Source organism: Mustela erminea, chromosome 4 (genome assembly GCF_009829155.1).
Source record: "Mustela erminea isolate mMusErm1 chromosome 4, mMusErm1.Pri, whole genome shotgun sequence".
NCBI classification, from domain to species: Eukaryota; Metazoa; Chordata; class Mammalia; order Carnivora; family Mustelidae; genus Mustela; species Mustela erminea.
Genome location: NC_045617.1, coordinates 65,271,721 through 65,284,964, shown reverse-complemented (window position 1 = coordinate 65,284,964; position 13,244 = coordinate 65,271,721). Strand labels below are relative to the sequence as shown.

Here is a 13,244-nt window from a genome sequence, read left to right as displayed (position 1 = left end):
CTACAATGGTGTGAAAAAGAAACAAAGTCATCCACCCTCATTTCATGCTGAGGATCATTATCTGATCCCTGAGCACTGCCCTTGATATAGTACCTAGTAAAGATTTCTTTATGACTAGTGGGTATCGACATTTAAGGGCTGGAGAAAAAGCAATCAAGACATTGTAAAGGTCCAGGTCATCCTCTGGTACTGTTGTTTTTAAAATATAGTTGATTTTACAGGCACCTGTGTGGCTCAGTTGGTTAAGCATCTGTCTTTGGCTCAGGTCATGATCCCAGGGTCCTGGGGAGCCTGCTTCTCCCTCTCCTTCTGCCCCTCTTCCTGCTCATGTTCTCTCTTGCTCTCTCTCAAATAAATAAAATCTTTAAAATAAACCTTTCTATATTCCCATTCAAAGGAAGCTGGGGAAATGGCACTGTGATTGAATGAAGGGCAATTTGAAAACTCAAGACTCAATCCTAGTAAAGTTGTAACATATGAGAAACCTAAAAGTAAAACTATGTCAAACACATTTTATTTGGTGTTTCGTGCTAGGTCAACTTAAACAAATAAAACAACTTTGCTGAACAGATTTTTTTTTTTTTTTAATATGACTACACGTACATGGACAACTGAGAATAGGGAAAACCCCCAAATTAATATTTTCACAAATTACAGCTGTTACTATAGCCTGGATTTTAATAAATGAATAGTTTCTCATTCAATATAGATTACCCAATCCCTCTTTTAATAAAGCCAACATATTACACTGCTAGACATTTACCTTTCCAAACACTCCACACACACACACACACACACACACACACACACACACACAGCGTTCCTTCCGAGTCCCCTCTCCTTCAACGTTTAGTTAGTAGTAGCTTCTAAAATGGTAAAATAAAACTGAATTATGCTAGTAGATGAAAGTGCAAGCTTGCACGGCTAAGCTCAGCAGCAAAAGTGAAGAGTGAAAAGTCACAGCTGATGGGAGCCACACAGGAGGAGGACGTTTGGGAAGGTGACCTGCACAGTGCTCCGTGTGCCAAACAGTCAACATCTCATCAGGTTTTCTTTGCTCTTAAACGAGCAAAACCAAATTCTTTTTTTATTTAAAGAAATAGTAAATCTTTACTCCCCTTCCAACCACCCCCCCACCCCCACATAATTTGTGATCAGGTAAGGCAAAGGTAAGTCCCACCATCACTGGGGACAGCAGCAATGTACAGACATCAGAAATAGCCCTGAATCATCACGAACATTCTCTCATGGTAACATAAGGAATGCATCTAATAAATCAAAGTTTGCAATGTTGTCACGTTGTTCTAATTTATTTGATTAGTTTATCTGGAAAAACTTTATAAATACATTATTTAAGAGGACAGTCTATATTCTTGCTCTGAAAAAATAATGTTTCTTTTTCACATTTTAAAACTGTTTAGTATGCTTTTGCAAAAAGAGATGCAAGAATGTGACAGCTGGGTTTGCAGAATGTCCATGTACAAATTGCATTTACAAGAACCTGGTAACCTGCCTATAGTTTGCTTCTACAAATAGAACTCTCTGCAGTAATATTTAAACAGGCTTAATTTAAACACCTCTCCTGTTCACTCTACTTGTAGAGCAAAAGAGGTACTTACTTTTCAAGTATTATATTGTAAAAGGTAAATTTTTTGTGCCAATTTTATGTTAGCTTTTAAAGACCAAAATATTTATGTGAAAAATCATGCCTGTTCAGCCCGATTTTTTTTTAATAGCCAAATGCTCTCATCTTTTAGAGAATGCAGAAAAATATTGATTTGCTAAGAAGGAGCACACTGGAAAAAGCCGTTTTAAAGTACTGAAGAATAAGGAACATTTTTTTCCTCTATTGGCGAAAATTATTAGAAAAGCCATCCAGTCTGTTGTCTTTAGCTGGTTTAATAAAGTCTTTTCAAAATGATGGTCAAGAAATCTTTAGAAAACTGGAGGAGGGGGTTGCTCCTTTATAGCATGGAAGGAATTCCATTAATTGTAGAAATTCTTTTTAAATTTCTGCTTTGGTTCTTCTGAAGAGATGCTCATATAACTTCTATATTAGGAGACACAAAAAAGAACAGATTACCATTTATCTAAAATTTTATGTCAAGAATACTATGGTAATATCTTACATTTCTAAAACTTTACCATGCTTTTTTATACATTGTCTTATATAAGAACTCATCAGAATCTTATATAAGATCTCATCACAATCTTGTATTTTAGTGAATTCTACCACTAAAACACAGGCAGGAAAATACGTGTTCTTTTCTTAACCTTCAGCTTAGGCTGTATCATTCACTTTTCTAAAGGACATACATCACTTGTACTCTCCTTTGATGTTAGAGACTCATGTTCATTGGTCTTTTACCCTCAGCACCTGATGCTTCAGGCTCCAAACATATGGCTAAATCAACATTTATCGAAAAACAATCATGATCCCAAAAGAACCCTTACAGCACTGAAAATCACGACACTTGATTCTGTTCCTACAGAAGTTACAGAAGTGCAGAAACAGTGAGAATGGGATGACAGATAAATCAAAAGGTGAGGTAAGGCCTAGTATGTGACGCCAAAGGTCATGTGGGTGTTGCTCTCCTCTCTGTAAATCTGCGACATGACAAGGAGGGAGTGTTTCCACTAACATACATGCCAGCAGATTATCCCTGGAGTCTTAACAATGAGGATGGCAGACCTGGGCTGGGATGTATAACTTCCTTTTACAATCTAGAGAAGGGGATCATAAAGTGACGTTAGACTCCCAAGGTCAGTCTATTAGAGAAGGAAAAAAGGACAGATGCTCCTTTGGACAGGTGCTCCAACACTGGTTTTTCCAGCCAGTTAAAGTGGGAAAGAGGACTTATAAGTTCACAGATGGAAATCTGAAACACAAAACAACTTGACCACTGATAATTCTGCACTGACTCCATTAAACATGCTAAATTTGGCCAGCTCTGTCCTTAATACTATAAAGGGATGCTGCTTGATACATGAAAGTGATCTGCTGAGAAGAGAAACTTGACAGAACTCAAAGAGGTTTGAGAAGAGCCAGAGCTGACATGATTCCACTTGTGTCAGACACTGATGAGATCATGCTGTTGAGCTGCTAGTGACCCTTGAGTTGGTAACTTTTGATGTGCTCCTTATTTCTCTGGGTCACACAAAGCCATTGTTCTTTTTGCACAAAGACTTCTGGTCAAGGATGAGTCCCAGAGATGGTATGAGAGTCACTGGTTGTTTCAACAACAGCAACAGTCACTCCACGGAGGACAGACCACCACTGGGTTCATATGCTCGTAGTTCTGAATATGGGTCCCATGATCTAATTCCAACTTATTACGTTTAAAAAGGACAATGGCGTATCATCTAAGCTGCTAAACCAGGACAGGAGAAAAACGGGAGAATGTGAAGGCAGTCTTCATACATCTGAAGAGCTGGAAAGATGGAACAAACACCAGGGGGCAGAACTGGGCCCGAGGTCCCTGCATTATGGTGAGGCATTAAGTGCTTGTCTTTATAGGAAGTCTGTTCTGACAGTGAGTGTTTCTGAGCAGTGAGGACTGCTCTGTGAGGAGAACGTGATGGACACCCAGTGGGTGATGCCGACTGGATTTGTACACCCAGTTGGGGGAACAGGACGGGCCTCAGAATTTGCCTAAGGCAATTCAAAATTCAAATTCTATGCTCCTTACACAATCTTTTCCATGTGGTTCCCTAGAAGAACAAAGCTGCCCTAATCACACTAAACAAACAAGGTTTGTTCCCTCAGGTGGTGTCACATATTTGTGAAGGCTACTGAAGGGAGCTCGAGGCAAGCTTACCTGCTGTCTGTTGTGTTTGAACACCGTCTACCTGAGGCAGGGGCCCAAGTGTCCCTTCATCATCAAAGGCCAGAATTGGATTCAAAGGAATTTCTGGGCTCTCACTGTTGGTGACATCTAATCTGGATGGTTTAGATCCAATGGGTAAGTTTATAATTTCCTCAAAATTTTCATTCTGAACAGATACTCCATTTTCACTTGGCTGTTTTTCCAAATTGGGAGTACTAGGGAAATTGAAAAGTCAAAAATGAAAGGAGTTAGCATTAAAGCTGGAAAAAAACATTTTTAAAACAACTGGAAACTGTTTTGTAATAAATCATTTTAGAATTTTAGAATCAAATGTTAACACTGATGGACCACATCACTCACAAAAATGGTAAATTTTGACATATTTGCAATTTTACTCTCTTATTTTTAAAAATCTGTTTTTGTTGTAAAAAATTTACAAGATGGAACCATTTATCGGTTAGAATAGATCATCGTCAACACACACATAACAATTTGTACCAGAGGCATTTTCACACACCTTTTGTTTGATAACCAGTAGCCCATATCAGGTCCTTTACTTCAAAGATGAGGGATTGAAATTCAGGGGAATGGGGGATAATCTGTAGAGTCATAGAGTGACTGAGACATAGTTCAAACTGAATGTATGATCTTCCGAGCTCTGGTCCTGTGTTCTGCTCATTATGCCATTTTGTACATACCTAGCTATTCAGATGCTAGCCCTTCCTGGGTTCTTCTGGCTTCTTAAATTACGTGCAAATTTTTTACAGGTATGTTGTTTAAGACCAACTTTATCTTTAACGCTTAAATCTGCCTCTGACCCCACCTTACTTCTTCATTAATTCACGCTCAATATCTTGGATTTATTTTTGAGGTACATTTAATTGGCCACCAAATCCTTAATTTTCTACCACAGTTCCTCTTAGGTTTTTTCCTCTCTTTAGAAGCTCCATAAGCAAACTGAAAGCCTTATATATGTTCATTATTCTGCTTTACAAGGCAGCAGAAACAATGCCTGTACAAATGAATGCTAGATTGTTCACTTTATCTGAATGCTGTGATAAGCATATATTTACAAGCTTCGTATTTTGTTCAGTGCTCAGCTCACGTATCAAAAAAGCACAAAACACCCTATTTAACAAAATTCTAGAGTTAAATTTTCCAAATGGAAAAGACTAACCACATGAAACAAAAGTTGTTTATGAAATATTTAGGAATGTTTAACTATAGGAAGGTCTATGGAAAGAGGCTAGAGATCAGAAAATCAGATCTGTAGTACAAAGCCAACTGCTTGAACTTTAGCAACTCAATTCATCTTTTTCTGTCTCCTTCCCAAATGGTAACATAAAGCTAATATGCATCCAGTTTTTCCATTGCTTTTTGTTTATTTTGAGGAATCTGCTTTTTTACCCTGTTGAGGAAATAGTTTACCTAATTCGCAAGAAATAATGACTTTTGGAACACATTCTAAAGCACTTCTGATTTAGATATTTTGGTATATTTTTGTTAATTAAAACTTTTTGGGGTACCTGGGTGGCTCAGTGGATTAAGCCTCTGCCTTCGGCTCAGGTCATGATCCCAGAGTCCTGGGACTAAGCATCAGGCTCTCTGCTCAGTGGGGAACCTGCTTCCCTCTTTCTTTCTGCCTGCCTCTCTGCCTACTTGTGATCTCTCTGTCAAATAAAATCTTAAAAACAATAAACAACAACAACAACAACAAAAGCCAAAAACTTTTCTTGGGTGGCTGGGTGGCTCGGTTGGTTAAGCGTCTGCCTTCAGCTTAGCGTCTGCCTTCATGATCCCAGGGTCCTGCGATCAAATCCTGCTTCGGGCTCTTTGCTCAGTGGGGAACCTGCTTCTCCTCTCCCTCTGCCTGCTGCTCTGCCTGCTTGTGCTCTCTCTCCCCCTCTCATTCTCTGTCAAATAAATGCATAAATTATAGACCTTCTCTTCTAGAGACAAAAAATATCTGTCCGAAGTGCCTCACAAGGTACTGCAGGGTACATTGAAAGTATTATTCATAAAAGTCTGTGAAAAATAACATAAAAACAGTATACAAACTCAGAGCATGATGGCAGTTTTCTGCTATTTCACCAAGAAGGCTTGGCATTACAGTAGTGATTCAGAAGGCATGCGTGTGCACGCTGACACCCACTGCTCGCCCAACACCCGCTGCTCTAGGTGCTTGGACCAGTCACCAGACCCATCCTCTTGGATCTTTTTCTTTTTTCCCCCTTAAAGATTTATTTATTTGAGCAAGAGAGAGAGCATGAGAGAGAGAGATCATGAGCAGGGGGCAGGGGTAGAGGCAGCAGCAGACTTCCTGCTGAGCAGGGAGCCCAATGAGGGGCTGGATCCCCAAATCCTGGGATCATGACCTGAGCCGAAGGCAAATGCTTAACCGACTGAGCCACCCAGGCGCCCCCCACCCTCCTGGTTCTTTCCCAACATTGATGGGCTTTCTATAACCAGGGAAATGGTTTTGGTTCTCATCCTTAAGTGTTTTTCAGAAGAAGTTTCAGCAAAAGGTAAAGAAGAGGAATGCATTTCCAAGTCCCGTTTTTTGGCCACCTCAACTGCCCTCACCTTCCAGGCTTGCGTGTGCTAACAAGTTTTAATGGCTACGTCAACCCAGACTTGAGTCAACAGCTGACTTCATTTTCCCCTCCCACTCCTACCTGACCTCTCCACCCATGCTTTCTTGTTAGCAATTAGACGAGTAATTGTGGATGGCCAGTTATTAGATGTTCAGAAGACACTGTGACTGGCAGAAACTATAAAACTGAAACTGAAGTCACCGGGATTAGGGAGTATCATCTGTGTGTCCTCTTAGGGTAAGATCACCAGTTTTTGAAGTCCTTTTCTTTGGCTATACTCTGGCAGCTGAAGCTGGATGCAAGCATCTTCAAAACTGTGCCCTTTTCTTGCTAAAATCTACCTAGGGTTGCACCTGGCTGAGTCAGTGGGAGGAGCATGCAACTCTTGAACTCAGGATCATGAGTTCAAGACCCACACTGGCTATAGAGATTACTTAAAAAACAAAATGAAAAATAAAATCTACCTGGGGAAGGATCTGGGATCATGGTGGGAATCTGACAGTCCGTATGTCTTACTATAGCCAGGACCTAATTCTTTCTTGATATTTATTATCATGGTAGCAAGTACCTTTATTGTTATTTAAAATTTTTAAAAATTATTTATTTTACAAGAAACTTTAAAATTAAAAGCGATACCTCTCTTTCTGTTTGAATGGCAGGGGTTTGGGAATGTTATTTTCCTATAGGACAAACTAAAAACAATGATAAACTCCTACAGTTTGAAGGAAAACCAGAAGGTCAAAAACCAAAATTACGGGGTGCCTAGGTGGCTCAGTGGGTTAGGCCTCTGCCTTCAGCTCAGGTAATGATCTCATGATCTTGGGATCAAGCCCCTGCTGAGCAGAGAGCCTGCTTCCCCCCCTCTCTCTGCCTGTCTCTCTGCTTACTTATGATCTCTCTCTCTGTGTGTCAATTAAATAAATAAAATATTAAAAAAAACATGAAGGATTATTCTCTTAAGAGTGAAGGATCTTAGCCTGGGGCAAAGAACAGGCATGAAATGTCTTCTGGGTATTAGCAGGGTAGGACAGTAGCCCATGAGAAGTTTTCAGTTTCTAGAACAGATTTTCTGTTGGGGGTGGGAGACTGTATCAGAATGACCTGAGAAACTTAATATCTTCCTTCCTCCACACCCCACATACACTTGTACTCACACATTCGTCTGTGTTCTCTGTTTCTTGTTTCAAAGCGAGTTTCTTATCCACAAATAAACACTCTCCTCCATTCTGTGGGCTCTTCTCTCTACAAATACTCATTCTCAAGAACCCAAAATGGTTCTGAAGTAAGAAATCATCTTGGCCAAGCTCATATATTTCTTTGCACCTATAAAAGCTGGCCAGACTTTTGGTAACTCCAACCCTCTTCAGTCTATCTATTGTCAGCGGGGCAAGAAGACTTGCTTTCAGGCTTTAAAAGGCATTGCACACAGAAGGCTGAGAACACTAGAAACCACAGGGGCCAGCCACGTCACTCAGGCCCCTCAGGGCTGAAGTCAGGTTCAGAGTGGTACTGGTGTAGGGTTTCTCTGCACCAGGAACTGCTGCTCCTCCTCGATGCTAGAAAATACTAGGAGGATGCTCTGACATCGCCTCAGGGGTGGGTGGGGGCAGAGTGTCACCAAGTTCACGGCACTTATTTATTTTTGCTGAAGACAAGGCAAACCAATATATTAGGTAGCTGAGGCATTAGGGAAAGTTCACTTCTCCAATTCTGAACTACAAGTATTCGTTCTTTGGAGTGGTGTTTTCTAGTGATAACACCCTGCCACGTGCAGACAGCATTCGCTGTGGTGGATTCCCACAGGGGACCACCCATCTCACGGTCTTCAGAAGGGACCCTGGGGATCTCCAATCCATGACTCAACTCCCAGTGAGCAGGCTGGAGGGATCTATGCCTCTACTTTGGGGGCGTGGTAGGGTATTTAATAAACATGTGAACTGATGACAAGGATTATGGAATGTTTCACTAGCCATAACACACTGAGGTAAAAACCGACTTGGTAAGTGGTACCAAGGTCGACTTGAAATGGGGGGTAAAGGGAACATCCGTGGATGCCATTTGTTACTTGAAAAATCTTTCACAGGCTTCCAGAGGTAAAACTGTAAGTCCCCGCTGAAGCAAAGGGAATGTGAACAGGAAACCATCTTAGGGAAGGGTATGAAAGGTTAGTAGTGGTCCTTCTCCCGGTGGAAAGAGTACGAGTGGCAGATAGCCTCAAGGGTCCGGGCTAACAGCAGGTTATAATAATCTGGAAGACAAGCAGGAGGAAAAATTTAAGTATCCAGATAATGATTATTCTGAGAAACGCAAGTCCTTGAGGATAACAGGCAAAACTCGTCAAAATGTCAGGGATGGAAAGGGCAGTGGGTTTAGAGAACCACTGGAAGCGGAACCATCCTCAGAAGATGAAGAGCTCTCAGGGAAAACGGACGTGAGAGATCTGCCAGTTACCAGAAAACGGATCCAGGTAACAGCGATTCCTCATGTTTTTATGGTTAAAGCCGCAGCCATTAAATGCAGGGCAGGAGAAGACAGGACATCAGATACAACGTAAAAGCACTTTCCTATAATACCACACTGCAGCTACACCAGCATGCTATGTCTTCTGGACACTGTACCTTAGAAGGACAAAGAGGAATAGCATCTAACATTTGGTGAGTACAACACAGTTTTCAGAGCTCCTTCACAGACAATATCTCACTGGACCATTTGGTACCCTGGGAAAAGACCTCTTCAGGTCCAGACAACAAAACTAAATCTTACTTAAGTAGGTTAATCCCAGAGTCACTGAAGTTCTCGAAGTAATACTAGGAATCCAGCCTGGGACTTTTGGTTCTAAAGCTCTTCTTCCTCAACCTCATGCTCATGCTGAAGAATCTTCAGAAAATACAACTAAAATGACAAAGAGCTGGAGAAGGAGCCTTTTTAAAGGTAAGGTGAGCCTGTCAGGTTTGGGTTTTTCTTTACTTTTCTTTCCTTTTTTTTTTTTTTTTTTTTGGCCTCTCAGCTCCAAATTCATCCTTCAGTCTTGCTCTGAACTGGAATAAATTAAATAATCGTCCTTTGCCAGCTGGCACAATCTTTGAGGTTTGTCCTTTAAGGCTGCTGGAGAGACATGGCACGAGGAAAATTCTGCTTACTGGTGTGGTGGCTGTGCTTGCTCAGCGGGCCCCTGCAGCACACCCTCGTGGCATTCCCAGTGTCCGACTCTTGGTGCGCGCAAGGCTGCCGCAGCGCCAGCCCCTGCAGCAGAAGCAGCTGCCCAGCACTTTGCCAGGGCCAACCTGTGGCAGAACTGAGACACCTCCTCATGAACAGTTCTCCTAAGCATTCTAGAGGGTAGATATCTGGCAAGTTGCACCACCAAGTTTCTTTCATAAAAGAACTTGTCCACCATCCAGTGGGTCACAGCCATACCCTCGCCAACAGGGTCTGGTGGAAGCCTGGGGAAGGCACTCTTGCTTGGGTATGGCTCAGGGATGTGGCCACGCCTTAGACCATATTCTGGAGTTCTCCTTACTTCTTACTAGCAATCTGTTGTTACTTTCATCTCAAGTAATAGTTAATTATTCTTGAAGTTAAACTTTCCTGTTCAAATTAATTTGCCTGGTTTCTCTCTCCTGACTGGACCCTGACTGACTAAGCATAGGAGGACTACTTGCTTTATCAGATGAAAGCACAAAGAGAAAAGAAATAAAATCTATAAAGTTACAAAAGGTATGGAAATTGTGAGAAAGGACTTATCCCCTAAAACCTAGTTTCTGACAACCATGGGTTTTAACTTTGAAATTGCAAATAGGCAGGCATAAGAAAAATAAAAAACACTTCTTTTTGTTACTAAAAAGATGATGCTAAGTGGAGGTATACGTTGTTTTAAGATTGGTGTGGATAAATTCAAGGAAGATAAATTTAGAAATAATTGAGGGAAGCAGGGGTTCTTGGGCTACATAATCACAAACCATGTATCGTGCTATGGGGAACAAACAGAACACCGCATTAAACAATCCCTAGAGGCCAGGATCATTCAGAAATGCATTGTGTTTCTCAAAATGGGATCCAATTCTCTAAATGAACTTCACAAATTTATGTTTTTATTCTGATAAAAATTGAAAAAACAAAACAAAACAAAAACAAAAACAAAAAAACCCAAACTCCAATAGAACAGTCTCATCACCTACACAGCAGTTTACCATAAAGCTGAGTTTCGCCACATGATTTAGTGCTTCATTTTACATTTGTATTTCAGAGCTTACGTGGCAAGGGCTGATGACAAATGAACTAGGTTGAACTGGGTACACAAATACTGTGTCAGTGCCAAATAAAAGCCAAGTGATCTCACGGTACACTTTATGAAAAGAGATTTGAGGTCTGAAGGCAGGTTAAATAGAGAAAAGCAATGGGTGAAATCAATGATCAGAAATAGAACTTTACCATCTGATTTCACAGAGTAAAATTATGTTTCAGGCAATGATTAACTACTTGATGATTTTACCACTGAAAAAAGTCAGCTAATGTAAACTAATGTTATTGATTAGATAAAATTACCAGCAGTTTAATAAACCTGGTCTTTATAGTAATGGGGTTCTCTCTGTGATACTTTTTATTCTTTCACAAAAGTCTCTTTTTTTTGAAGTCAGTGAATTTAAGATCATAAATTATAGCAGTTGGGGATCAATATTTTATTTGAAAATTAAACTAACTAAAAGCATAAAATATCACTTAATATATATCTTAGTTAATGAAGATAATACATTTATTCAGCATGGTTGAAAGCTTATTAATAAGCTCTCTCTCAGGAAAATTCTTTTCTTTGGTATTATAGTGGGAAAAATAAAAGATTTTACTGTCCTAGAAAGATATCAATGGATGTCTTATGACTTATGGACGTCTTAGAAGGACTTATCTTTGCATTGCAGCCAGTATTGTAAAACGCTGTGCAATGTGTGTTTTTAGACTAAGAAAAAAGTTAATTTGAGGACCTTTAATTCTCTGATGTTAGCAAACACCTGGCATTAGAAACAGGAAAACATAAAAGAATTAAGTAAATTGAAAAAAAAGTCATAGCTGAATTTTTTTTTAACAGTATTACAAATATTTCTTAAAGATCTTTATGCCTGGATTTTTAGGCACAGGCTAGGATTAACCTGATTTTTTTTTATTTTTGAGAGTGTTCTTAGGATGTTGTCAATATAAACACCAAAGAAGAGAAAGGCCATCTTTTTTTAGCCCACACTTCTTTCTTGACTGTTGTCAGCAACTGTTTGTTTCTTCAATAAGAAGCCTTACTACCAATATAAGAAATACTGGCATCCAAATTATTTTACTGTAGAGCAAATTTGTGACACACGAGAATATTATGTATGGTGAAAATATGCTATTAAAGGATGTGAATATAGTCTAGATCATGTTAAATATATACATATAAAATGCTTCCTTGTAATTTTCTTTAATAGGCATACAAAAACCTAATTATAATATTTAAAGACTCAAGAAAAAAAACCATTTTCCCTTTCTTTGACTACAGAATTACTAGCTCTACCAAACATTAATGGACACAAAGGAAAATAAATCTTGATGTTAAAACTTTGAAATTCTGTCAGGCTTAGGAAGTTCTGATGGAGTTAGCGCTTTGCTCTCATGTATATCAGGAAAAAGGGCCCAGTTTTAACTCACCTCTCCACAGTCACTGTCGATTGGTGTGAGGTAACCGCATGTGGGCTGGCCACTGGTTCTTCATTTCCTGGAGAGTTTGTCATACACGGAAGTGCAGATACCACTGGACACAGCAAAGATGGGACAAATGGTTACTACGACTCTAGTATCAACCCTAAACCTCAGGACCCAGAATGCCTAGATTTATGACCTGGCTCTGCTGCTTACCGGCTGTGTGACTTTGGGCAGGCCACAAACTCTGCGCCTCAGTTTCCTCATGAATAAGAATACCTACCTCACAAGCCATGGGAAGAATTAAATGTATTGACATATGCAAAGTACTTAGAACCGTGTAAGGCTGGAAATCAGTGTTGTTACTATTTTTGTTTGTGCTAAATTGACTGTGGACAAGAAGTATGTAATGTTGAAACCAAAGCAACTGATGAAGACAGCAGTAAGCTGACCTGATTAGGCTGATGGTGAATATCTTCTGAAGAATTTAGAGCAAATCACCATGACCCACCTTAAGTGATAAAAAATAATTTTTAAATTCAGTTTACTTCTAGTCACACTTAGAATGAAAGGGATTTCATGAATGGAAGGCCAGTGAATTGTACTTTACCAAGCCACCTTGTCGTTCAATGCTCAGTGATGTAGTCCAGCTTACACCAACAATATTGACGACAGACTCCAAAATCTAAGCCAGGGTTACTTAAAGTCCTGTAAACCTTCATAGTGATTAGAGTGTTTCAGGGAAATCTGTGGCAGTTTACAGTTTCAGCTCGACATGAAGAAATAGCTGAAACATAATTCCAAGGAAGTGTTATTTCATAGCCTGGCACAATTCACTAAAGCTGCCAGAGGTCCAGAGAGTCTGATAACTGAAGTGATTAATAACTTTATTAAAGGAGCCAAAATTCACAATTTTGTGATTACACAAATTTGGTAAAAGGCAGCCTTGGAGATTTCTGATAGGTCTGTGAGCTCGGCTGTCTGCCTGCCCTAGAATTCTCTTTGAAGCACTAGTAAAACCATTTAGCCCTCAACCACACATGCGACGGGGAAAAGAGAATATTTGTTAGATAATCCCTCAGGCCTCCTTTTAGCAGTATTAACTCAAACTAGATTTATTATGAATGTTGATAAATACAGATATGATGACTGAAAAGTT

The 13,244-nt window shown here is 39.9% G+C and overlaps 1 protein-coding gene across 11 annotated transcripts in view; it reads right to left on the bottom strand.

Annotated features, from left to right (window-relative positions):
* Nucleotides 1–498: 498 nt before the first annotated feature.
* The window catches only part of MAP7 (microtubule associated protein 7), a 169,928-nt gene continuing 157,182 nt past the window's right edge, over nucleotides 499–13,244 (bottom strand). For all 11 annotated transcript variants that reach the window (XM_032339423.1, XM_032339414.1, XM_032339416.1 and 8 more), the window contains 3 exons: nucleotides 12,095–12,197; nucleotides 3,819–4,042; nucleotides 499–2,050 (listed from right to left, as the gene is read on the bottom strand). In XM_032339423.1, the coding sequence (XP_032195314.1) occupies nucleotides 2,040–2,050; nucleotides 3,819–4,042; nucleotides 12,095–12,197 (338 nt within the window). In that variant the 3' untranslated portion in view covers nucleotides 499–2,039. The remainder of the gene's footprint in view (nucleotides 2,051–3,818; nucleotides 4,043–12,094; nucleotides 12,198–13,244) is intronic.